The 26213-nt window shown below is 45.0% G+C and overlaps 1 protein-coding gene across 7 annotated transcripts in view; it reads right to left on the reverse strand.

Moving 5' to 3' along the window:
- Positions 1-26213, reverse strand: part of Kiaa1549l (KIAA1549 like) — a 264527-nt gene that overhangs the window by 15202 nt on the left and 223112 nt on the right. For all 7 annotated transcript variants that reach the window (XM_031371205.1, XM_031371204.1, XM_031371203.1 and 4 more), the window contains one exon: positions 4096-4446. In XM_031371205.1, the coding sequence (XP_031227065.1) occupies positions 4096-4446 (351 nt within the window). The remainder of the gene's footprint in view (positions 1-4095; positions 4447-26213) is intronic.

Here is a 26213-nt window from a genome sequence, read left to right on the forward strand (position 1 = left end):
TGGTTGGGACCACCCCCACCAATTCCTTACCCACTTGGCCAGACGGAAGCTCAGGACAGATTCAAAATTTATTTGGAGAAATATGAGCAATGTGATATATCGTAAATCCAGGTGCTGTGGTGGCTATAAACATGCCTGATATGTTGGCATGGTTTATTATTAAAGGTTTGGGAGAGAACTCTTCTGTTTTTAAGGGAGAAGGAGGAACACAAGCTTGTCAAACCCACTTGTTTGCCTCCCTTACTAGGCCAGTGACAGGAATAGAAAAAGCTCCCCAAATCGAGTCAGCTTCCTTATGAGCAGAACATACACCAAGCATGTAGATATTTGCGTTTTCATCAGAGCTGGAAGGACAGCCCTACAGTTCACATTTAATCAGAGGATAGAAAGCAAGGGGGCGTCAGTGTTAGACAGCAATAGGTTTTAACCCATTTCTACTATTAAGAGCTGTTCATTTGGCCCCTGGGTCCACAGACTCCACAACTGGGGATTCAAATGTCTGCAGATGGAATGTCCTCAAAAAGAAATCTGAGCCTGTACTGAGCATGCACAGACATTTCTTATAATTATTCCCCAAACAAGGGAGATGACAGCTATTGTGTCTGGGTTATATCTTTCTAAATAACCTAGAGGTGATACAGGAGCATATGTGTAGGCAAATTTGCAAGTGAGGGACTTGGGTACTGAGTATTGAGGAGTTTTTGCTGCCTTCTGATGGGCCTTGAACCTGTCCCCTGTGGACATTGAGGGGTGGTTGTTAGAAATTGGACAGGTTTCTTTCATTTTCCAAACTTGTTTCCTAACTGAGTACTTGGGGATAATGATAGCAATATCTTAGGAGGGTTGATGTATTAGGAGAGATCATGTCTACACACAGCACTTGGATCTGTGTGTATTCAACAATGGGGACTCAATAGATGGCAAGTGTTATTATTATTATTATTACTGTTAATTCTTCTGTAAAGTGTCTGGGGGGCGAAGTGCTTCAACCCGATGCCTTTTTAAGAATCCTTACTCTCTGGACAGCAGGAAAGTTGTAGGATATTTTCATTCCACTTGGCATAGACCCATTATGGCTGCTAGCAAAATTGGATTGGTCGTTAGGTGTCGAGTCCAATTTCTTTATAGATTCAAGAGGTAAAGTATGATCAAAGCTTCCCAAACTGCACTGCAGAAAGCCCACGGTGCCAGCAGCAACCTTTCCCATGATGTCAATGCCAGGAGGCTGGCCCTGGCACCTCAAGAACACCAGCTCCCAATTAACCAACCCCCCACCCCCGGCAGAGCTGGGAGCACTTTCTCTTTTTTTACAAGACAAAAGGTAATCACGGTTATCTTGCTAAATCACTGTGTTTTTTATTCATTGATTTTCACATTATTATAGCACAGGGGCTCTGCACAGTCTTGAGTTAAGCACCATCACTCCCCACTGCATACTGTTGGCTATTTTCTCCTTTCCTGGAGACAAGAATCTTGTGCGCTTGGCAGAGAGGAAAGCTTGACAATGGACAGATGCTTTTTAGTGTGCTCTGGCTTGACGGTTTGCCCTCAGGTCTTTATTCCTATGAAGCACACCCATTTTCTAATGGGTTTGCCCTGCTCAGCATAACTGCCAACTCCTAACTAAGACAAAGTGTTTGCATGTCCCAGGATGTTTTTAAATGGCTTTACTGAGCTGAGGTGTAAGGGCTATGGCAACATCTCACTTGTCACCAATCGGAAGATTTGTCTCGATCATCTAAAGCTTTCTCTCTGAAGCCCAGGGCTACTGTAGGTTCTTCGAATCAGCGTCCAGCCAGGGGAGCCTGGTGGCCCCTGAGACTTGTCATCAAACAAAAGCAAAGTTTGCTTGGGACTCTGAGCTGGGGCATCGAGGGTGTGCCTTAAATTGGCTTAACAGAGCAGAAGGAGATGTGGGTTCAGAAAGCTGAAGAGACATAGACCACAGGCCCAACAAAGCAGAAGGACTATTTGGATAATAATGAACACTGTCAAGTGATTTACTGTGCTGGCACCATGCCAAGCAGTCTACTGATTATTAACCAACAAGCCTAGGGTGTTTGCTAGGTGCAAGACCTGTGCTAATGATTTTTCAGGAACTAATCTTATCACCACCACTATATGTAGACTCTGAGTCTCAGAACTGCTTCTTAGAATCATTTGGTTGGTGGGAACCATTCCACTCTGGGCTAGGCGGTCAAGTTGAGAGGTCGTCATAAAGAGACTGGAAATGAGTCAATGAGTTGAAGTTGGTGGCAGAAAGGATATGAGTGAACTTTTCCAGAGGTCAGCTTCCTAGGAGGGGGTATATAAATTGTTAAGATTGGGGTGTTGTGTAGATCTATGGAAGGAAATTCTCTTCCCCAATGGGGCAGTCAGGTACTAACTTCATGTGCATTATCAGAACATTGTGACCTTGGAAGTTGTCATATGAATGATGACATGGAAAAGCATTTATAATGGCAGATATGTAAGTCCATGTGAGATTTTCCCCATCCTTTTAGATCCGGACCTTTGGGAATGTGACTTGGGTGGTCTTAGAGTTGTTGACATTTTCCAGGAATGCGGGGCTTCTTGAATGAACCCATCAAAGTTCTCTGATGGCAATGAGAAATTTATATTCCTGTAACCTGAGCATTGATTAAAAGTATATGTTTTAAATTATGTTAAGAAGACATATGAGTGGAAACAAAACCATGGAAAGGTGCTTAACATAGTATCATTATAGGAATGAAAAAAAAGAAAAAGAAAAGAAAAACATAGTGAAACCTACCTCAAACTCATTAGGATACCTATTGCCAAGAGTCCAGAAAGTAACAAATATCGGTGAGATGTGAAGAAATAAAAAAATCATTTTTGGAAAGAATGAAAAATGGTACACTACTGCAGAAAGCAATATGTCAGTAGAAAACAGAATTCTGTTTGACCCAGTACTCCCCCTCATGGGTAGATACCAAAATAATGAAAGTAAGAACTGGAAGAGATATGTGTGAGAGTATTGCCACAACTTACGGTGGCCCAAAGGTGAAGACAACTCAAGTCCTTACACATTGCCAGACAAAATGATACAGTGTGGTATGTACAGGAGCGTTATTCATCCTTAAAATTTAGAAGGGCCTTCCGATACACGTTACATGGACAAAACTTGAAGCTTATACTAAGTGAAATATATCAATCATATAAAGACAAAGATTACTTTATAGACAGAGGTAGAGTGTTGGCTTCCAGGACTGCGAGGGGAGACAAGGGAGCCGTCTTTTACTGAGTATAGAGGATAATGTTGGCAAGATGAAGACATGGTTGCACAAGGATGTGAAAGTGTATGACATCAGCAAACTGTGTACTTTAAAATGGTTAATATGCTGAGATCTGGGGGCTGGAGAGATGGCTCAGTGGTTAGGAGCATGCTCGCTTGAAAGATGAGGGTTCCATTCCCAGTGCCAACACTGCACCTCCCAAGTGTCTATAACTTAAGCTTCCAGGGGACTGGGCACCCTCTTCTGTAAAAAGGAATAACACTGTACTTGTCTCAGAGGTTCATTACACAGACTGCGTAACAGACAAGCAATGCGCAATTCAGCACAATGCACACAAATATTAACCCTTGTGCACATAGGAGGGACTTCCTTCTTACCAGGAAGTAGCTTATTGTTCATATTTCTTTATTTCTTACTAACAGAAACTTAAAGCAACTTCCTGAAGTTCCGAAGCCAGAAAGTGGTGGAGGTGGGATTCCTGGTCAAGCCACCTGGCTCACACCCTATGTTCTTGGCCACCAGGACACACAGGTCCTTCACACAGGGCTCTTTGATATCTTTTGACATTTAAGTTGGGGTTCATGTTTGAGAATGGAGAAAACCACCGGTAAGTGGAGAATGGATTAACCCTTTCAGGGGTGATAGCAGAAAAGGAAATGTGATGAACCTGTCCCTCAAGAACGAGGTTTGGCTGTGGATCATGAGTGAAGTGTGAGAAAAGACGCCAGCACAGCTTGTCTCCAAATTCCCAAATCCTTGCTCTGGGCCCCCTGCTGGAATCCAGTGGGGGAGAGCAAACCCAAAGATGGTAGGTAGGTGAGGAGGAGTTGCGACTTACCGGCCGGGGCAGACTGTACTGGTACATTTCTGGTCGGTAGGTGGGCACCCATTGCACTCCAGCCCTGGGTCTTGTCATGGTCCCTGGAGCACTGGTCACTACCTCTGAGTATGGCAGGTGCTGAGTGGAGCCATAGGCCTCCTGGTGCCGGCTCTGGCCTGCATGGCCAGCAGATGCTAGGCTGAAGGCTTCCTCCAGAAGCATGTGCATCTGTTGCCGGACTTCATCGATGGAAGGCTGCGAGCTCAGTGTGGAGGTCTCTGAATGGCCCTTCACCTGCCGTGCCCTGCTGTAGCCCCGGGGCTCATGGACTCTGTCCACATTGGTCTCTTCTATGATCTCGGGCTCAGTCTGAGGGATCAAACAGAGTGAGTTGTTAAGGAAGTGTTTTCCCCCGTATCCTAAACTATTCGCTGGGACTGATGAGTCAAGGAGCCTGTGCTAACTTAAGTCATATCCAATGTGCTCTATCTAGGAATTCCCACGACAGGAACTGTCTGCTAGGTTTTACAGGAGCCGGTGTAGTCTTCAGGTCTCCACAGCTACACCAGGGCGGCAGACAGGCTAATTAGCATAATAATGAGAAATAGCTTTCACCGATTAAATTAACCGCATTCTCAAAATCTTTGATGCCTTTGGGTATAAGAATCTGGAACACTGTGTAGCCTATACTTCAAGACCAGTAAATTGCTATAAATGGGCCTGGGTCCAGCCATTGGTTAGGGAATTGCTGGTTCCCTGATTCCGTTTATTACAGGGAGCAACACAATCTTCCTTCTACATACAGATGATCTACAAGTATAATGTGACATGAATGAACAGCTCTGAATGGGGCCTGGTGTCCTGTTTTCATGAGCATGCCAGGAGATTCAGATGTCTGCTCAAGTTTGAGATCTATTGATCTAGAACATTCTCTTTCACCTGCCCCTGTTATTCAGGGAGTAGCTACAGAGCTGAGCAGGGTAAATAACTGAACTCCATTAGCTCCCAGAGAAGTCTACATGGACTGTCAGCTTAGGTTGCCTATTGATAAAAGTATGTTTAGTAAATTGTGTGTTATGTTCTGTGGAATGCCTGTGAGTGCTTATTCTTTACCAATTCTAAGGCACACTGTCACACTGGCCATGCACAAATCTTAGAATACGAAAAGCAGGAGACAAGGGATGGCTCAGGTGATACAGTAACTGTTACGGCAAGAGACAGATCTAACTAAGGTGCACGGAGAAGCTAAAAACTAGGGCATTAGAGATGTCCTAGCCTGGAAAGCTGCTTTATTTCCACTTCGTCATATGTAAAAGGATGACACACTGCTTGTCAGAGGGTTGAACAAGGAATCAGTGCATGGCTATGTGTAGACAGGGTACAAACATGATAAAGGTAGTCTCCAGCAACAACACGCTCATCACTGCTATTTTGCTGTTAGCCAAACAGGTGCTCTTGAATTTGAATTACTGTGTGTATGAGGCACTTGGCTGCATAAAATAAACACTGTAGGAAGGTATCAGTGGGGAATTCATTCACACAGGCAAGTCTTGCTCTCAAAGATCACAGAAGTCAGAGCTGTGATATATTCATATTTGTGCTGGATAGCTCTATGTCAACATGACTCAAGCTAAAGTCATCCAAGAGGAGGGAATCTCAAGAAAACACTTCTATAAGATCAGGCTATAGACAAGCCTATATGGCATTTTCTTAACTAGTGATTAATGCTGGGGCCCCTGGGCTGGTGGTCATGAGTTCTACAAGAAAGCAGGCTGAGTAAGCCATGATGATCAAGTCAGTAAGCAGCACCTGTCCATGGCCTCTGCCTCAGCTCCTGACTTCAGGTTCCTGACTTCCTTCAATGATGGACTTCAAATATGGAAGTGTAAGCTTCTCCTCCTCCAGCTTGCTTTGGGTCATGGTGTTTTATCATAGCAATAGAAATCCTAACAAAGATGGTGTTGTAAAAGCACTTTTACTTTTTGTTAGTATTAACTTAGTACATATACATTAGTGAATAATACACACAGCAGGAAAAAGAAGTTAGGCATCTCTTCTACTCTTGTCACCAAGTTAGAACTTGTCTGTATGTAGTTCAAGATCAAAATTAGGCTCTCCATGTACCTTAAGACTAGGTTTATTAGCAAGCAACTATAGTAAGCAATTTCAAGTATTATTTTTTATTTTAACACATGCAAAAGCAGATCATGGGATAGAACATAAAATTGTCCCTTTACACGAGGACATGTCATGCCACTGAGGCAGTTTTAGAGAAAGGGCTTTGATCATTGTCTGGGAAGTGGGCTATCTAGAAGCCAGCAAACCCGACTGTTAAGATTTTGCTTGGAGATATCCTCTAGATAATGAATTCGACTTCTAGAGTAACAGTTCTGTATAACGCAGAGAACATTTGGAATTGAAGTTCGAAGCCTAAGGGTCTTTAATTCAAGCTCCATTGTAAAGGAGAGGAATCTGAGGCCAGAGCAGTTAAATGATTTACTCAAAGTTGCCCGGAGGAGGGCATGTTGTCCTGGGCATATCCCACTGTGCTCCTGGCTCATCGATGCTGGTTGCTGCCCCACGTGGCCTTCCTCCCTACATCTTCAATTCTCCCTAATAGATAATGGTTGTTTGGTGCCAGATTACTCCCAGGTGGGAGATTAATGTCACTGAGGTGAGCTAAGCTATGATTTTGCCACTTTCAGTGCTGTTACACAACTATAGTCAGAAAAGTAAATATATTGTGTGAATTTATAGTTGTGTGCTAGGCAGGGCAAGAATGCATGCCTTAGCAATGTACCTTCCTCTCACTCTCCTCCTTAGGATCCTTGGGGTGGGGCTGTGCAATGTGGGGGATAGGGTGGGCAGGACACCTCGCTAAACTGGGTTAGTGAGGGGGTAGCACTCCCTCTGTTACATTCCCTGTCCTGACTTCCTTCAGTGATGAACAGTGCTGTGAAGTGGAAGGCAAATAAGCCCCCAGCTCCCAAGATGCCTTGCTCATGATGTTCCATCACAGCAACAGAAACCTCAACTAAGACACGGCCTCTTGAATTCCAGCCATCTTAGGAAGGGCCACAGCCCTCCTAGCGACACAGTCCTTTGAGTCATCGGATGTCCACCTAGGAAGGGAAACACCTTCCAAGCCCTCTGCTGCAGAGTGGGGCCATGCTTGTTCTTGCTCTAATGAGACAAATACTGCTTTCAGCCTTAGTTGCTTTTTAGGATGTGTTAAGAAGACAGCAATTTCATAAATTCGTAAATTCTTAGTGAAATGGATGGATCTGGAGAATTTCATTCTGAGTGAGGTAACCCAATCACAAAAGAACGCACATGGTATGCACTCTCTGATAAGTGTTTATTAGCCTAGAAGCTCAGAATACCCAAGATACAATTCACAAGCCACATGAAGCTCAAGAAGAAGGAAGACAAAAGTGTGGATGCTTCCATCCTTCTTAAAAGGGGGAACAAAATACCCATGGAAGGAGTTGCAGAGACAAACTGTGGAGCAGAGACTGAAGGAAGGACAATCCAGAGACTGCTCCACCTGGGAATCCTTCCCATATTCAACCACCAAACCCAGACACTATTGTGGATACCAGCAAGTGCTGGCTGACAGGAGCCTGATATAGCTGTCTCCTGAGAGGCTCTGACAGTAACCGACTAATACAGAAGTAGAGGCTCACAGCCATCCATTGGACTGAGTACAGGGTCTCCCATGAAGGAGCTAGAGAAAGGACCCAAGGAGTTGAAGGTGTTTGCAGTCCCCTAGGATGAACAACAATATGAACTAACTAGTACCCTCAGAGCTCCCAGGGACTAAACCACCAACCAAAGAGTACACATGGTGGGACTCATGGATCCAGTTGCATATGTAGCAGAGGATAGCCTAGTTGGTCATCAATGGGAGGAGAGGCCCTTGATCCTGTGAAGATTCTATGCCCCAGTGTAGGGGAATGCCAGGTCCAGGAAGTGGGAGAGGGTAGGTTGGTGAGCAGCAGGGTGGTGGTGGGGGCCAGGGAAGGAATAGGGTGTTTTTCAGAGAGGAAACCAGGAAAGGAGATATCATTTGAAATGTAAATAAAGAAAATATCTAATAAAAAAAAGTAAGACAGCAATTAGTAAAATTGTGATCTGACCCTGAAGGACTATCCTATAGGAGAGATAAATAACAAGAGTAATAGTATAAACTGACAGTGACGAGAAGCTTATGTGTCAGACGCTGTTCCCTGAACTTTGTATACACTGACTCTTTTTACTCTTACAATAACCTACTGTAATATTAACACATATGATTATTTTTATTGCACAGATGAGAAAGATAAGGCATTGTAAAGTCAAACAAAGCCCTCGTCCACTGTACACACACAAACGGATCTTTCTCTATCCCATAGGTGTGTGCTCTGATCAAAGCAGGGACAGACCTCTGAGACAGAGATAGAACAATTACCAAGATTATGTCAGAGACCACGAGGATGGAAGCATCAGTAGATAAACACAAGTGCTTTGCCGCAAATCTGGCACTACATAATTCACCGTTCCCAACTGCTCCTTAGGGGATCTTAACTCCTCTGGGGTTCCGTCTGGGTTATGCCATCCATAGCCCTCAATTTTGAGCTCTATGTCTGAAGCCACTGATCGGCTGCTAAGTGAAAGAAATCCATATAGTGGGTATTCACATTTGCTTGAGGACCTATGCTATGCTTACCCTGTGAGGAGTCTACCGCATGTGTTGCCTTGCTTAGCCTCACAGGTATATAACAGATGAGGGTTCCATGATCACTGGTTTACCTGGCCCAAGCCCCCTTCTCTTCCCTTTTGTTCACTTATGATGTCTTATGCTTAGATATACAAAAGTAAAGCCTCCCTACACTGACTGATGGTAAACTGGAGTGCAGAGTCTGTCTGGGGCCATATTTGGGAATGAGAAGGTATGTTTAAGCCTATTTAACCTGCAAGTTAGCGTATTTACTTCTCAACTTCCTAGTGAAAAATCCTGGAAAGCTATTTGTATGTGTGTGTGTGTATGTGTGTGTGTGTGTGTGTGTGTGTGTGTGTGAATTAATCAAAATATTCTTTCAGAATATACTGTCTGTATTATGATTTTACATACACATGTATGTAACTGGATACAAATATGTAAAGTTTTTAAAAAGTTTATTTAACTTTTATTTATGTACACACATGTTATTTTCCAAAAAGTAAGCGAATCTCAAACACCGAGGTTGCCTACACAGTGGTAAAAGTTCATGTGACCCCAGTTTCTTTCTAAAACCCCCTGGGAACAAATTTGAGGGACATTATAGCTCTGCTAGGGACCCCGCAGGACTTATGAAACTATTTCACTAACTTAGTCCTTCTGTTTGGCCTTGGGGGAATACTTTGTAGCCTGACGTCTTCAACAAAATTAATAATTAGTTTTGAAAAAAAATACACTAATGGAAAGATGACTATCGGCTGTAACCCTCCTGGCTCGAGGGCTGATTTCTTCAGACCCTGCCTGCCTCTCATAACCACACCTCTCTACCCACCTCCTGCTATTTGCCATGCCTCGAACCTGGTTCCAGTTACATCGGAAGTCCCGCCTCTGCAGGGACTAAAGAGACTGCTGATTGGACTGGCGAACTTGGGGGAGGGGTTTTGCCTCACCTTTTCTACCTGTTGGTTACAACAAAGGATTGCATTAAAGGTCAAGATGGCTGAGCAATCACGACTCCCATCTAATTTTTATAAAACCTTCCACGTGGATAGGTATAATTTTGGCCACCTTATTTTTTCCCGACTCCTTATTCCAGAAAACTCTCTCCTACCATTGCCTTTCCTTCTAACTCCATATCCCAGGTAACCCTTTCTTTAATGTTGCTGCTGGTCGGTAACAATCGACCAGCAGAAAATATTAGCATATGTACTCAGGATATGCATATAACATCTATAAATGAATAAGAGATATCTAATTTAAAAATGGTATAATATGCTTGAAAAGATACTTCAACAAAGGACATTATCAAAATATCCAGTTCACAGGTATCATCAGTAACTAGGAAAATTCTATCATTTCAGATTCAGTATAATAATTAAATAAAAACAGTCTAGCAACCACAAGTGCTGGTGAGGCAGAGAATTAGGGTTGAATAGTCATCACTGGTGAGAGGGAAAGCGTTCGATGCTTTATCAGTCTGAAGTTTAGAAAAAAAGTCAGACCTATGTTCCTACTCTACAACCCAGAACCTTTATTCTGGGTTGTCTGGAACAGATGAGAAAGTATGTTTACAACATAGCTAAGTTCTCAGAGTATTTTTCATACTAGGTCTAAAGTGAAAACAACCCAAATATCCCATAGTAGGAGGACAAATAAGCAAGTGGCATTGGATTCAAATGGGAGCAGCAATAGAAAAGAACAAGACACTGGTAACACAACAGGACAGGTGAATCTTGAATTGGAGAAGTCAGACACATAGTACGTACCGAACAATTCATTTATAAGAGTCCAGGAAAAGCAGGGCTGTGATGGTGGATATCAGATAGGTGGTCGCCCCTGGACAGGTGGTACTTGAAGGAAGAGTGAGGGAACTATCTGGGGTATATGTATGAGAGAGAGAGAGAGAGAGAGAGAGAGAGGGAGAGGGAGAGGGAGAGGGAGAGGGAGAGGGAGAGAGAGAGAGAAGAGAGAGAGAGAAGAGAGAGAGAAGAGAGAGAGAGAGAGAGAGAGAGAGAGAGAGAGGAGAGTTCTGTATTTTGGTTGGTTGGGCTGGTAGTCACAAGGGTATGTCCATTTACCGCAGAAATGAACAGTTTACTATAATATATCAGTTTCACCATGATGACATAAATAAAATGGGTTGGAACAGCACAGCTGGTTTGATGGGGCTGGTCAAGGAAGATCTGCCTAAGGAGGTGATATTTCTGAAGACCTGAAGGCAAAGGGGCTGGCTATGTACTTACTATAGGGCAGCTTAATGTAATGTCTTTTTTTTTCCCTTTGAAACCCACTGTGCTTTATTAAAAAGGGAAAAGAGAGCCCTAAGGTTAGGACAGTCGGTACCTTCAACTTTCATGGTGGTTGAGCTCTCCACGCATGCGCACCGCTACTTAAGGTAGTGTCTAAGTTAGGGTTTTACTGCTGTGAACAGGTACCAAGGCAGTCCTTATAAAAACAACATTTAATTGGGGCTGGCTTACAGGTTCAGAGGTTCAGTCCAGTATCATCAAGGTGGGAGCATGGCAGCATCCAGGCAGGCATGGTGCAGGCTGAGCTGAGAGTTCTACATCTTCCTCTGAAGGCTGCTAGCAGAATACTGACTTCCAGGCAGCTAGGACTAGGGTATTAAAGCCCACAGTGACACACCTACTCCAACAAGGCCAACAAGGCCACACCTCCAAACAATGACACTCCCTGGGCCAAGCATATACCAACCATCACAGGTAGGAAAGAGCTTAGAATGTGCAACAGAGAAAGAACCACTATGGAATTAAATTGTGACCCCAAACTCATACCCTGCAGTGTTATTCCCCAGGTTCTCAGAATGTGATCCTGTTAGGAAAGTCAGAGTCTTAGAGATTGATTAAGTTAAAATGAAGTTATTTGAGTGTGCTCTAAATCAACAGTACAGATGTCCTTCTAAAGTAGGCATATGGATACAGACATCCACAGAGAAAGATAGCATGAGCGCTTGGCAGGACTTCCATCCACATACCAAGGAGAGACCCCTCCCTCTCTACAGCAAACTAATCCTGCTCACCCTGTGACCTAAGACTTTGAGTCCCTAAAGCTCTGAGGAAGCAAACTTCCGCTACTGACACCATTTTGTGTCCTGGCAAACCAAGTTGGAACCTTGTGGCTGAAGCCCAAATGGTCAGACTTGGGACTGATCCCACAAGGTCCGAAAGGCCACAGGAGGAAGGTTGGACCATTTTCAAAGGGCAATTGCAAACACCTAGAGACCTCTTAGCCGGAGGGAGGCATGGCTCAAATTTGTGGAAAGTTGCTTAGGAGGCTCTTGCGATGTTCCAGGCAAGAAGAGATGGCGGGCATTTGATGACTGTGGTCATGGGCAAAGACAATACCAGTGAGTTCCAGACATTTTGGCAAAGGACCGACAGGGCTTGTTAACAGAATAGAAGTGGGGGAAATGAAGAGGAAAGGATGGATGGAATCATGCTGCTTCCTCTCTTCAGAAGACTCATGCTGTACACACATTTGATGACCTCTGAGCTCCCCGACCCAGTGTCTTTGTCTGGGTCTTTCCATTATGGGGGGGGGGAACTCTCTTTCCCCAGGGGCTACTGTGTGTGGCTCTCCTCTGTGAGGTTCCCTTCTCAGAAGCAACTGTCCCAGAGACATTTATGTTTGGCTACGACAGTAAGATCCACCCCTGCCGTTCTCTACTGCCTCAGCTGCTTCCTGGCCCTCCAATGTCCCTCTGGCATCCCGTGTCGTGTCCATCTTTGTGCCTTTAATTCTGTTCTCCTACTGAACTGCAAGATCCTGGAGGGCAGGGATTTGCCATTATCCCTGTTGAGTCCCCTGGTGGCACATAGTGAGACCATAATAAATACTCATTGAATGAAACGGTGTAAAAATAGTTTTGAAATCCTAAAAAACATCAGTCTACAGGTCTTCAGCAGGAAAGGTATTTTCATGGTTTTAGGATAAACGAGAGACAGCCATATTGCAAGTGGAGCTTTGAAAAGCATGCAATCTAGAATCCCAGGCATGGGCCCCAAAGTACAAGAATGTTTTACAGGCCTCTACTTTTCACACTTGCTTCACCAGAACACTGCACTTTAGAATGCAAGACTTTAAAAAGTGCGCCCCCTCCCTTAATTTGCCATATGACTCTGTTTTTCTGCTTGGTGCTAATCCGGCAACTTCACCCTGCCAGGAGAACAGTCTCCACAAATCCTACATCTGCCTGGCAAGGGCCCAAGAGCAGGCTGAGGGTGGCGGCTAGTAAGATGGGCCCCAGGCATGATAAATGTACCTGCTTCCCTGACTGTATTTCTCTCCGCCAATCATGGTCCTGGGGCCCACCCAAAACTCGGCAGCTTCCCCCTATTTAATGCCTGCTCTGGCTCTCACGGGCCCACATGCTGCCTGCCTTGTCGGAAGCAGGGATATATTTAGAAAGCTACTTCTGGAAAACAAGCTCCGGGGGCTCTGCCTTTGTGGCAGGCTGGCGGAGAAGTGGAGAGGCCTTTGCAGCCACTTCCTTCTGAGCCCACTTGTCAATGAGTCTGCACCAATAAAATGAGACTGGCCCTTATCGGCACAGGTTGGGGTCTAAAGAAGAGCTTGGTGACTCCTCTCCTGCAAAAATTCACATTTCACTCCACTGGCCCTCTGCAGTCATCTAGGCCGCAGGGTGAGAAGACAGAAGGGTTTCTGCATTTTGGGTGAGCTGAAGAGACAGAATGCGGTTTCCTTGTTGACTTTTAATCTTCCAAGCAGAGAAAACGGAAACCCCACAGACAGGACAGTGAGAGACAGAGGTATCCAAGCCTTCACTGCATTTCTGCTCCTATGCAAACCTCTCTAGCGTGTGGCAGGAGCCTAAGGCGGCAGACGCCAGCGTTTTTGTCCCATAGCCTGCTGTTCTTCACGTGGAGTGGGGATTTAATACTGAGGGGGGCTAAAATATCCCACTGGCCCACACTGTTTGGGAAAGTGTGACCTCAGAGGTCACCTTGCGTGTGTCCATGTGCTGGAGTAACAGGAAAAGTCTGAGGTCCCCATCGCCAAACCCATCTCCAGTCACACCACACCCACGAAGGTACGGCTAGTCCTTTCCTTGGTGCAGGACATATTTCACAGCAGATTGAAGATGCCTAAGGGAGTGCGATGGAAAGCAGGCAGGAGACAGGGCATTGCTCTCCCCTGGTGGAGTCTGAAAGCCATGGGTACCACTGTTTCCTGCCTCCCTCCTCCATACAGCACTGCCAGCATTAGCCCATTTGTTCTCACAGTAATCCCATGAGGTAGGACCACATGCATGCCCACTTTATACACTGGCACCCTCAAGAACAGACAGGTAAAACAACTACTCATAATTCACACAGCTAGGATATAGTTCAGAACCAGAAGCCACAGCACAGTCCCTGAGTTGCTTATGAGCTTTGAAGGTAATCTATAAGCCAAAGTCACTTGGTAAAAACTAGTGTTAACTGTTTCAAGAAGGAGTCGGTCTGAAAGCATCACAGAATGCTGCTTTGATTTTTACTTTGAGATTAATCACCAAGGCTGAGCTGGTGCTGCAGGCCAGGAAGGGACAGGGAGGTCCTTGCCTGTGAGTCAGCAGTATTTCATGGCTGACAGACTGTCCCCACACCTACTCAGATACGCTCTTCCTCCTCTTCAGCCTCGCAAAGGCCAGATAGCTGTACAGAATACCTTTGGTACTACCTCTTTCAAATCTACCTCAGATGAACATATTTCCAATTTAGTATGGGCTTCCCAAGGCCACAGGTACCACCCTGGTGCTCCGGGACCACCTCAGGTTGGCTGTTTCCTGAGTGGCCACCCAAAGAGGAGATTGACATGGAAGGGAACAATGAAATGGAAGAGTGGGGCTGGAGAGAAGGTTCAGTGGTTAACAGCAGTGACTGCTCTCCCAGAGGTCCTGAGTTCAAATCCCAGCAACCACATGGTGGCTCACAACCATCTGTAATGCTATCCAATGCCCTCTTCTGGTATGTCTGAGGACAGCTATAGTGTACTCATATAAATAAAATAAACCTTAAAAAAAATAAGAAAAAGAAAAAATCCAATTCTCTTATAAAAGCATCAATAAATAATAATAATAAAAAAGAAATGGAGGAGTGTGCTGGACTCCTTCCTCACACAGCCTGCACTGTGAAAGTTTTGGCATCTGTCCTTGCCTTCCTGTGCTCTCATTTGGCTCTGTTGCTGTGATAAAACCCTGACCAAAAGCACCTTGGGGAGGGAGGGCTTTATTTCATCTTAGCTTCCAGGCAACAGTCCCATCACTGAGGGAAGTCAGGGCAGGTGCTCAAGGCAGGAACCTGTAGGCAGGAGCTGAATCATGCTATGGAGGAGTGCTGCTTACTGGCTTGCTCAGCTTGCTTTTTGGTGATAATCCTGGTCTACCTGCCCAGGGTGGCCCCTTCTACAGGGGGGTGGGAGGGGGCAGGGGTTCCCACATCAAATCAATAATCAAGAAAATGACTCACAGACTTGCCTACAGGCCAATCTGAAGGAAGCTGTCTTAGTTAGGGTTTTACTGCTGTAAACAGATACCATGACCAAAGCAACTCACAAAAATAACATTTAGTTGGGGGCTGGCTTACAAGTTCAGAGATTCAGTCCATTATCATCGAGGCAGGAGCATGGAATATCCAGGCAGGCATGGTGCAGGCAGAGCTGAAGAAGTCAACATCTTCATCTGAAGGCTGCTAGCAGAATACTGACTTCCAGGCAGCTAGGGTGAGGGTCTTAAGCCCACACCCACAGTGACACACCTACTCCAACAAGGCCATGCCTCCTAACAGTGCCATTCCCTGGGCTGACATTTACAAACCATTACAGGTGTAATTTCTTGATTGAGGTTTACCTTTTCCCAGGTGACTTTTGGTTCGTGACAAGTTGACAAAAAACAAACCAGCACACCCTGTGCCTCAGCCAGTGGCTCAGGGAGGGACAAAGCCCATGTCAGGTCCACTGGTTAGACCAGGCTTGGGTAAATCAACCAGTGTTGACTCTTGCTTCCACCATGATTGACACAGAACTGGGCGTTTACTTTATGGTGGTGAAGTCAGAGTAAAACTTACAAACTTTGCTTCATAATGGGAAAAAGAAAGTTTTCTGCTGTGCTGGTTAATGCAGGGTGCAGACACGAGGGCTGGGACTTCTGTAGCCATTTGGCAGAGAGAAGCAGCCCATGCTGAAGGGAACGCAGTCCTGTACACTGCGGCGGGAGGAGCTGACATGTCAATCATACCATCCTCGGACTTGCTGTATCAATGCATTTCCTGTTGTTTTAAAAACAGTAGCTGAGTTGGGTTTTCTGCTGCTTTTAGCCAAAGCATCTGAAGTGATAACCACCGACCAGACTAGAAGCAGCAGTGTACATGAACATGTGTTTACAGCTTTGATAGGGCATATGTGATTCGGAGGTATAAATGTGCTCACTTTAACAGGCTCAGCTCAGGAGTCACCTCTTCTGGCTGATACCCTTGTTTGTTCATTTGTTCATCAAATAGAGACACTGCATCTACTGTGTGCTAGTCCTATTCTGAGTGCGGAGGTTTCAGGAATGAATAAAACATGACTTCTGCCCTTGAAGAGTCGAATGGAGAAATAATACAAATAAATCAACAAGCAGAAGCCAGGGGTGGGAGTTAAGGACTATGGGCTGAGAACTAGGTATTACTGGGACAAAAAAGATGGGCATCTAAGCCAGACCCAAAGATAGGCATGGGGGTGGGGTTGGAAAAGATTGTGGGCAAGATGACATTTAAAGTTCTGAAAGTTTTGCCCACGCCAGGGTGTTTACCTTGAAGAGTATGTAGGACAGTGTCTTGAGATATTTTTGGTTGTCATGACTGGGAGGAGCTACTGGCAGCTACCAGGTAGAGCCAGGGATACTGTCCAACACCCCACAATGCACATGAGAACTACCCAGCCCCAAGTCTTAACCTCAGATGAAGCCAGTAGGAAGACATACTCCCTACAGAGTAATAAGCACATGCAAACACAGAGCAAAGAAACCACTGCTTGGAGCAGAGAATTTCAGTTGCAGCTGACGGGTTGGGTGATGGGGTGGAGGCGCCAGCTAGCTGTGCATGGCTGGCTCAGCCACAGCACATAAGTCTTGAGCTGTGGGAACTTAGACTTGAGATGCAGGCTCAAAGCTGTGGGAGTTACAGGAGAAGCCAGATTGTGTGGTGTGGTAGAGGTCACTCAGTCAACGGTGGTAAACAACGGTGACTATACTGGCCAGTGGTTATAGGACATCCAGGGAAGATCAGACCTCCTGCGGGACCCTCTTCTCTCCCACTCACGTTCACTGTCACAGCAAACCTGTACCTTTGTCAACCACTAATCACAACCTGGGATAGACACCAGAACTGACTTGTCATCCCCTCTCAGAGCCTTACCTTGGAGGAAACTGGAACTGCATATATGGGGCTTAGATACTCATCCCGGTGGAAAAGGTAAAATCATGCAGAATTAATAAGCCTCTGAAAAATCTCTTAAATAACCCATGCAGGACTGCATACATGGCCTTGTGCATAGTCTTATAGCAAGTGGGAAAAAGAAATTTACATATCTGAGATGAACAGAATATACATAAAAGATAATTTCTTAGCAGTAGGTTAACTTTTTATTTTATTTTTTTATTTTTTATTTTTTTATTTATTTATTTATTTATTTTTCGAGACAGAGTTTCTCTGTATAGCCCTGGCTGTCCTGGAGCTTACTTTGTAGACCAGGCTGGCCTCGAACTCAGAAATCCGCCTGCCTTTGCCTCCCAAGTGCTGGGATGAAAGGCATGTGCCACCACCGCCTGGCACTTTTTATTTTTCTTTGAGGGCCATGTTGTTGAATCTGAATCAGTTAAAAGCACACAGGCTGTGATGGCTTTACCATACTCAATACGTACAATGCAAGCATGGCGGTGCAAGCCTTTAATCCCAGCATTTGGGATGCAGAAGCAGGCAGATATCTCTGAGCTGGAGGGTAGCCTGGTCAGCACAGTGAGTCCCACAATAGCCAGGGCTGCATTAGACCTTGTTCATCTCTCCTCCACAAAAGTATGATGGGCAACGGGAAGGACAGGGAACACCCTGGAGTGTTTTCATGTGAATACCAACAGACATTGGCTCCCCAAAAGCTTAGGGATCCACAGGTAGGCCAAAGAGCACATAGGCACAGAATAAACTAGAAGACTTGGCTTGCTTCTCAGGACAAGAGGGCCCAGGTGCTAGGCACATCTCCAGCTGCCAGCCTCAGAGATAATCTTCCTAGGATCATCATCCATGGCTAAAACGGGAGATTTCCCTAAAGATACCCAGCGACTGGACTATAAAGCCAAACGCCTTCATTCAAACTCAATACAACTCTGCAGCGCCATCTATGCCCCAAGGAAAATCATCTGAGACCTAAGAGTACTTACACCAGGGTCTGGCCTCCAACTCTTCCCAGCCCTGCTTTCTTCCCTTTGATAACAGCCATTTTGACAAAGATCAGACTGCCTTAGGGACTACTCCAAGGCCAACAGGCAGTGAGGTCTGAGAGTCTGAGAGAGGCTATGAAGGCTGGACAGGAGCCCAGGATAAGAGCAGGAAGACCGAGAGCACAGAGAAGCTGATGGAATGAGCAGGTGGATAGCACCTGAGTGGTCCTGGCAGAAGGGAGGTTTGTCACTTGTTGGTGGGAAGCTGTCTTCATGGAGCCTGCAGAGCCATGGTTGTAAGTAAAGTCACTGGGCTCCTCCTATATCCTGTTGCCCCACAACCATACTGTGACGAATCACTTCTTCTACCCACATCTTCACACCTTGCTAAGCGGCTTCCAGCTTGGTAAGGTCAACATCTTCCTGGACAGCCAACACCTTGATGAGATGAGGACTTTGCCTATAGCTCATTTACCATCAAGTACCTCAACCTCTGCCTTGGGGTCTCCTAGGGAGTCTGAGTTCCTCTTATCAGATATCTCCTTCAGACTGTAAGCCCCTATATAAAACACAGTGTTTTGTAAATGAGCTTAAGGCAATATATCAAATTAAAGCCATTACAGTGTAGATTAGTTGGCAGAAGTGGGAAAAGGAAGTTAAATGTTGTGATGGGGCGACTACATAGGAAAGTTCTAGGTGGGATAGGGATCCACACAAGAGAAGCTAGCTAAGGGAGCAACATGCAGGTTACTTCTGGAATGAAGGATCCATTCAGTCAGAGGAAAGGGCAAACTCCAAATCTAGCCCTTTGCTTCCCAGTGAAGTCAAAAAGCTAACTGGACCCTCAACAGGAACCTCTCCAACACTGCAGAGCATGCCTATGATCTGCCTTGGTCTCTATTAGAGCCAGAAGATGCTGGGAGAAAGGGAGGGAGTTGGGGGCCAGAATGCTTTTCATTCAGAGCAGGATGACCTAGAACCCCCAAAGTTGCTATGGCCTACTGCATACAGTCAGGGAAGCTTTCTATCTTTTATCCCTTCATATTTTATCCCCTTCTATGTGGATGTACTCTATCCAAATAATCATTCCGATTCTTGGCTCCTTCTAGGAAGCACTGTTCACCTGTGACAAAGGGAGCTGGCAATCCTGTCAGCACATGGCTACTCACATAAACACCCATTACACAAGGCAAACTGTATCCAAGCTTTTCATCTGGGGACTGAGCTCTGAGCCACGGGTCATCCCCAATCTATATGATAGTTAATTTTCCTTGTCGGGTTGAGTGGATTTAGAATCACCATGGAAATATGACTCTGAGTGTGTCAGTGAGGGTGTCTCTAGAAAGATCTAACTGAGCAGGGAAGATCTACCCTGAATATGGGTGGTATCGTCTTAGAGTCCCAGAAGACATAAAAAGGAGAAAGTGTGTTAAGCATTAATTTCTCTGTTCTTGCTGCTATGTCATCATTGCTATCATGAACTATATATATTCTCAAAGCCTAAGCCGAAATAAATACTTCCTTCTTTAAGTTGCTTTTGTCAGAGCAATGAGAAAAATAACTAATATGGAAACCTGGGAACTAAAGGGGAGCCATTGTTGAGATAAACCTGACCACATGGTCTTCAGATCTCTGGAACTGGTTTGCACGTGGAATGTGGAAGAGTTTGGGACTTCAGACTAGAAATGCCCTAGGATGCTGTAAGCAGAACCTAATGGGCCAGTCTGGTGGGGATGTAGGGGCTCCGGTGCCCAGAGAAACATGAAGTGCAGGTCATAGCTCATGTAGTTTCAGATGAGAAAAAGGACTCCACTGGGAAGTGGGCGGAGGCCATTTATCGCCACCCTGGCAAAGAATCTGGTTGAATTCTTCCCAGGTTCTGAAGAGTGAGGCTGATTTCAGAAGCAAGGGACCGAAGTGCTTGTTGGAGGAATCTGAAGATGACGCTCACTCTCCAGGCTGTCATGGTTACTGTCACAGCTTTGATGCAGCTCTCCAGTGAGAGACAACAACAAATGGAGTGAAAAAAATGTACGAAAAGTGTGACTTTGACGATGCAGATAAGGGGTGTGGCAGCAGTTTGTTGAAGGGATTAGCCCCATTAAAAAAAGAACATAGAGCTCTGAGCTGAGGCAAGAGGAAAGGTATCCATCCCTACTGCAAGACTCCCACCTACAGAAGGCTCGGACTCCTGGGCATGCTAATTCATCCCAAAGGAGAGGGGCTCAACTAAGAATGATGCAGAAGCCTCCCACTCGAAGACAATCGACTAGGAGAGAGTTTCCTCAGCTTCAGCCACCAAGGCAAAAAATGACCCGCTACAGCTGGTCTGTCAAAACGTTTTCTTGAAACATGCCTCTGGAATAAGGTCTGGCGACTGTGATATGGCCTTTTCTGATAGGTGCCCAGGGATCAGTCATATTTAGGAACATTTTCAAACCTACTGCTCACCTCTTAAGCTGTGAATTTGTTGGTCTGCTCCAGGAATGTTCACCACACACAAATGGCCCTTAGCTTAAGTCTTGGTAAGCCCATTATAAGTTGATAATATACCAGTTTCATAAAGCATTTAATAAATCTGGCCTCTCAAATAGTATAGCATAACCCAGTCTACCTTAAACATGCTCAGAACGGTTACACTAGCCTACAGATGGGCGAAACCATGCAACAGGAAGACTGCTTTTAAGGAGGTTGACTATTTCATGGATATTTACTGAGCACAAAAGCACAAAACATAATATACCCAAAGACTGGCAACAGGGTACATTCCAGAGTTATGCTTGCTCACTACTGGGATCATGTGCTGTCTAAAAGTGGATCAAAGCTATTGCCCAGCATTCTGGGGGACTTCAGACCATATATCATGAGCCTAGGGAAAGATCAACATTCAAAGTCTGAAATACAGGCTCTTCTGAGTACACACTGTTTTATGAGCACCAGGAAGTAAAAATGTCACAAGTAAAGCCCTTGTGCATCACAGGTCACCTAGAGTTCTAGTGTGTGGAACTTCAGGTGAAGAATTTGAGAGAAACTCAGAAGAAATAGCTTATAGACAGGACTGGGAGTTAGACAGATCCTTGACAGGCAGACAGGGGAAGGGGCCACAGATAGATAATAAAGATGGCAAGTGTCCAGCTTCTTCTTCACTTTCCTTATCTGAGACAATGCCCTGGCAGCTTTTTCCTCCCACCAATAGGACACACTTGCCAGCAGACGATTTTAACAAGTTCAGAGCCGGACCAGGACAGGGTTACCCGAAGTTTAGGCCTATCAGCTTCCTTGCCTTTGTTTAAACTGACCAAATTAAGAGAAGAAGACCCAATTCCAATCACCAAAGACTCTTAAAAAAATCCCAAGGCCTCAAGGAGGGACTGGATGTTGGTTTCCTGAGTCCCCCTCCCATCCTGCTTTGCAGGGGCTCTTTCTCTGTATGCCTTGTTACTGTTAACAGAAGTAGGTTTTCATCTGTTGATTTTGCCTGCTGTGTCTGAGATTTTCCCTGCTGTTACCTGTTGTGGTTAAGATCTTTTTCCTGCTTTTTAATTCCTTAACTGGCAGAGAAAACAAACCCAATCCAGCCTCTCTCCCTCCCCTGCCAGTTGGTAACAATGACATTATTTTTCAGAGGTTAATATTCATTCTCAAAGCTGTGGTTCAAACACCCATTTCAGAGGCTCCCCATGGTCAGTGCTTAGAGCTGTTTCCATTTCTGTCATATTTTCTTTAAACTCCCAAAAACACATCAAGTGGTTTCTGGGGTAAGGAAAGTCAGTGTTCTTTAAGGATAGTTCCTGGTAGGTCAACCATGTTCCAGGGGAATGACCTCACACCCATGTCTATACTGTCGGTACAAAATGGATTTGAACAAGAAGTTAGGTGGGGTTGGGGAATAGGGGGCAGATCTGGGAGGAGTTAGGGGGAAGGATGGGGTTTAATATGATCAAAAGCGACTCAAGGCTGGCAGTGTACCTCTGTGGTAGAATGATGGCCTAGCTAGCATGCAGAAAGCCCAGGTTACTTACCCAGTATTGCAAAGCAAAGAAACAGCATCCTCCAAAAGGGACAAAATAACCAGCTGAGTTGGTGCACTTTTAATCCTGGGGGTGGTCGGAATGTTCCCAGACCTCTAGAACAACAAAGGCTGTCCCATCTGCACACATTGGGGTAAGTGATTTGGGTATATGGGAAGAAGTCGGTTCAGTGCTGCCCAAGCAGCATGGTGGGATACTTCTTTTCTTTTATTCATGGATTCATTATTTCCTACATGATTTTCATTCAAAAATGACATTTTATTATTTTAAGATAAGCCTTAAAAAGAATTTTTTAAAAATATGTTTAAAGAATTATATGTCTACGTGTGTCTGTGTGTCTGTCTGTCATGAGAACACAGGTGTCTTAGGAGAGCAGAGATGGTGTCAGACGCTGTGGCGCTGAAGGCACAGGTGGTGGTGACTCATCCTGTGTGGGTGTTGGAGACCAGCCCCTTCCCCCACCCCACCCCCATCATCCTCTGCAAAAGCAGTACACACTGCAGACTGCTGGGCCATCTCTCCAGCTTGGGAAAAAAAAAAATCAACATTTTAAGTAAAATGGATACGTAGAAATCTAGAGAGATGGTCAGCAGATAAGAGGGCTTACTGCTGTTGCAGAGGACCAGCGTTCAGTTCCTTGTACCCACACGGGGTGTCTCTGATACCCTCTTCCTGCTTCCATGGGCAGTGATACACACAAATGTACACACACACAAAAATACACACACACACACATACAAATGAATAAACAATAAAAGTAAATCATCTTAAAAGGGAACTAGGCATGCACCTATAACCCCAGGGCAAGGAGTAGGCAGTGCGGAGGTTCAGGGATAACAGCCTTGCTGGCTAGCCGGTAGATGACCACGGCTTGCTGGGTAGCCAGCCTAAGAGGAAACCAGTGAGAGGCTCCAAGTGAGAGGCTCTGCCTTGGAGGAAGGATGGGTGTAGGGTGGAGAGTGCTATTGGAAGATACCTGAGTTCTTCGCTGGCCTCCACACAGGTACACACACAGGTATGCACACACACACACATATATACACACACACACATGCACACACACACACAGGTACACACACATGTACACAGGTACACACACAGGTATGCACACACACGCACACACAGGTACACACACACACAGGTACACACACACACACACACACACACACACACGCACATAACCATTCACAGAAAATGTGCACACAGACAAAAGACAAAAGGCTCTTTTTTTTTTTTTTAATTTTAGAAGATTTTTTTTTCCTTTCTACATTTAGCCTCATTTTCTGTTTCCTACCTACCATTAGGAGGAATTAAGTTCAAAGCAAAAAGTGGTCCAACAGTCCACTCTTCCTGTTAAAAGTGATCAGTTTAGGGCATCTTTTAAAACATAATTCATCCTTTTATCATGCATGTGTTCTCTTAGGAAATGGCTACTAAGTAGGTCACGCCACTGAGCGTCCTGGCTGATGGACTGAACAGGAAGTTGGGAATTGTTGCTGTAAAACATGGCAGTCCCAAACTCTTGTAATGGTCTCTCTCTTCAGATAAAATAGCTCTGACTATATAAGGAATTTTTTGCTTTAATATTTATTGTTAAATTGTTTTTATTTAATATATTTTGTTCATATTCTCCCTTGCAACTCCTCCAGGTGCTCCCTACCTCCCTATCCATCCAACTTTTTCCCTCTCTCTCATGCTCCCTCTCTCATCCTCTCTCTCTCTCTCTCTCTCTCTCTCTCTCTCTCTCTCTCTCTCCCACCCTTCCCCTCTCTCTTTCCTCTCTCAAACAAACAAACAAACAAATCCCCCACCAGGAATGACGATCCAAACAGACAAGAGCCAATACAACAAAAATCACCCAAATAAAACAAAAAACAAACCTAAAAAGCATGGCACCCACACATGTGCAGCAGATGTGCAGCAGATGTGCAGCTTGGTCCCCCAACAACTGGAGCAGGGGAGGGGGCTGTCCCTGACTCTGTTGCCTGCCTGTAGATTCTGTCTTAGCCACCGTGGGCAGCCGCCTTTGAGAGAGGATGCGCCTAGTGTTGCAGTGACTCGATGTGCCAGGGTGGGTTGGTACCTGGGGGACCTCCCCTATCTCAGAGAAGAAGGAAAGGGGGAGGGCTTGTGTGAGTGGGGAGGAGACCAGGAGGAGAGGGACTGTGATCAGGATGTAAAGTGAATAAATAAATTAATTAATAAAAAAAAACCCATGGTGTCAATTTTGTGGCTCCTCCCTCCTCCTGGGCACGAGGCCAGCCTGGGGTGTTATTGATATAACCAGTGACACTCGTCGGAGAAAGCTTGCTTTCTCTTTCCCGGAAGGTATTAACTGCAAATAGCTTCTTGGTTGAGGGTGGGGCCATGTCTACTTCCCTCTCTCATGACGGAGAGTCATCTGGCTGTGTAGGTCTATGCATGCAGTTGTCTCACGTTGAGTTCTATGTGGATCAGTCCTGCTGTGTCTGGGAGACACCATTTCCTAGGAGTCATCTACCAATTATGGCTCTTGTGCTCATTCTACCTCTTCTTCTGGATAGATTGCTAAGCTATCTATTGGGTGGAGGGTGTTGGTAAAGACATTCTATTCAGGGCTGATTGCCGCAAAGACTCTCACCCTCTGCACATTGTTCAGCCGTGGGTTTCTGCATTAATTATCATTTACTTCAAGAAGAAACTTCTCTGATGTAAGTTGAGGGGTGCCATGATCTGTATCCTAGCTTAGTGTGGCTGCTGTTGGTCCCTAGTACAGAAGGGTTCTCAGGGTCAGCGGGAGTCACAAATATCCTTAAAGGAAGGGCTGAAAGGGGCAGTGAGGCAGAGCCAGAGGGGCCCCGGGTCCATGCGAAGCCCCTAGATGATGGATGTGGGCTGAAAGGATGCTATGGGAATTTGGAAACAACCTAGGCTGTCTTCCATCCTATGGCTAAGATTTGCTTGTGTAGCACAGTTCATCTGCTTATTTGCATATTTATGCATTTATTTTTATATGCTGGATTTCCCTTTGGGATTCTAAAGTAGTCAACACTTGGTAAATTCAAAATTAAATCAATCTCCCTGTTTTGTTGTTTCCACAGCATTGTGTTTTCTTAACCTGGCAGAAAGGATTGAGTATTTTGGCCTAGTTTGAGATCTCCAGACCTTGGAGGCAGACTGGCAGATTTCCAACCAAATGACAGGTTCACTGCTGGGCTAATGGAGTCATTGCCAGCAGTGCCTTGACATTTTTGGAAAACAAATGCATTGTTTAAAACTATTACTCACTTCTTCCTCTTCTTTCTTTGCTGATCTTTCCATTTATATTTAAGTTTTCTACCTAAGGATTCCTCTGAGACCTGCATCTGGTCTCGCACGGAGGCTTAGAAAAACAGGACATGCCTTATGTGAGATCAGCTAAACAGCAAGGAAGAGTGTACTTAGAAGCCATCTTACATGGTGGTTAAGAGTGTGATTCCAGAAGGCAGACAAACTATGGAACTAGTCGGAACCCTAGTTTTCTCTTCTGGGCAAGGGGTAAAATGACTGGAAACCGTGAAAATTCAACTAGTTAGCACACATAAAGTGAGCAGAATAGGACTTGGTGCAGGCAAGAAAGGTTAACTACTTTTCATGACTAAAGGCTTAAGAAAAAAAACAAGAGAGATAGTCCTTAGTCCATAGTCTAAATTCTTACAATTATTTCCTATGTGAGCATTTTTCCTAAATAAATTTACAATATTTTTTAAGATACCACATAGTTTCCATAGAAAAGTACACACACACATACACGCACATGTACACACACATACATGTACACAAATGTAGCCAGTCTTTGACTACATTGTGGGTTCTTCTTTCTTCCACCCTCCCAACCCTCTAACACTATATAAGAGAGAAAAAATGATAGAGAGTAAAGGAAAAAGATCTCTAAATAAAGTCAGGGGTCAGAAAGGGAGTGGCATTATCATTAGCCGACTTCCTGCCGATCAGG

Source organism: Mastomys coucha, unplaced genomic scaffold (assembly GCF_008632895.1).
Source record: "Mastomys coucha isolate ucsf_1 unplaced genomic scaffold, UCSF_Mcou_1 pScaffold15, whole genome shotgun sequence".
Lineage (NCBI taxonomy): Eukaryota > Metazoa > Chordata > Mammalia > Rodentia > Muridae > Mastomys > Mastomys coucha.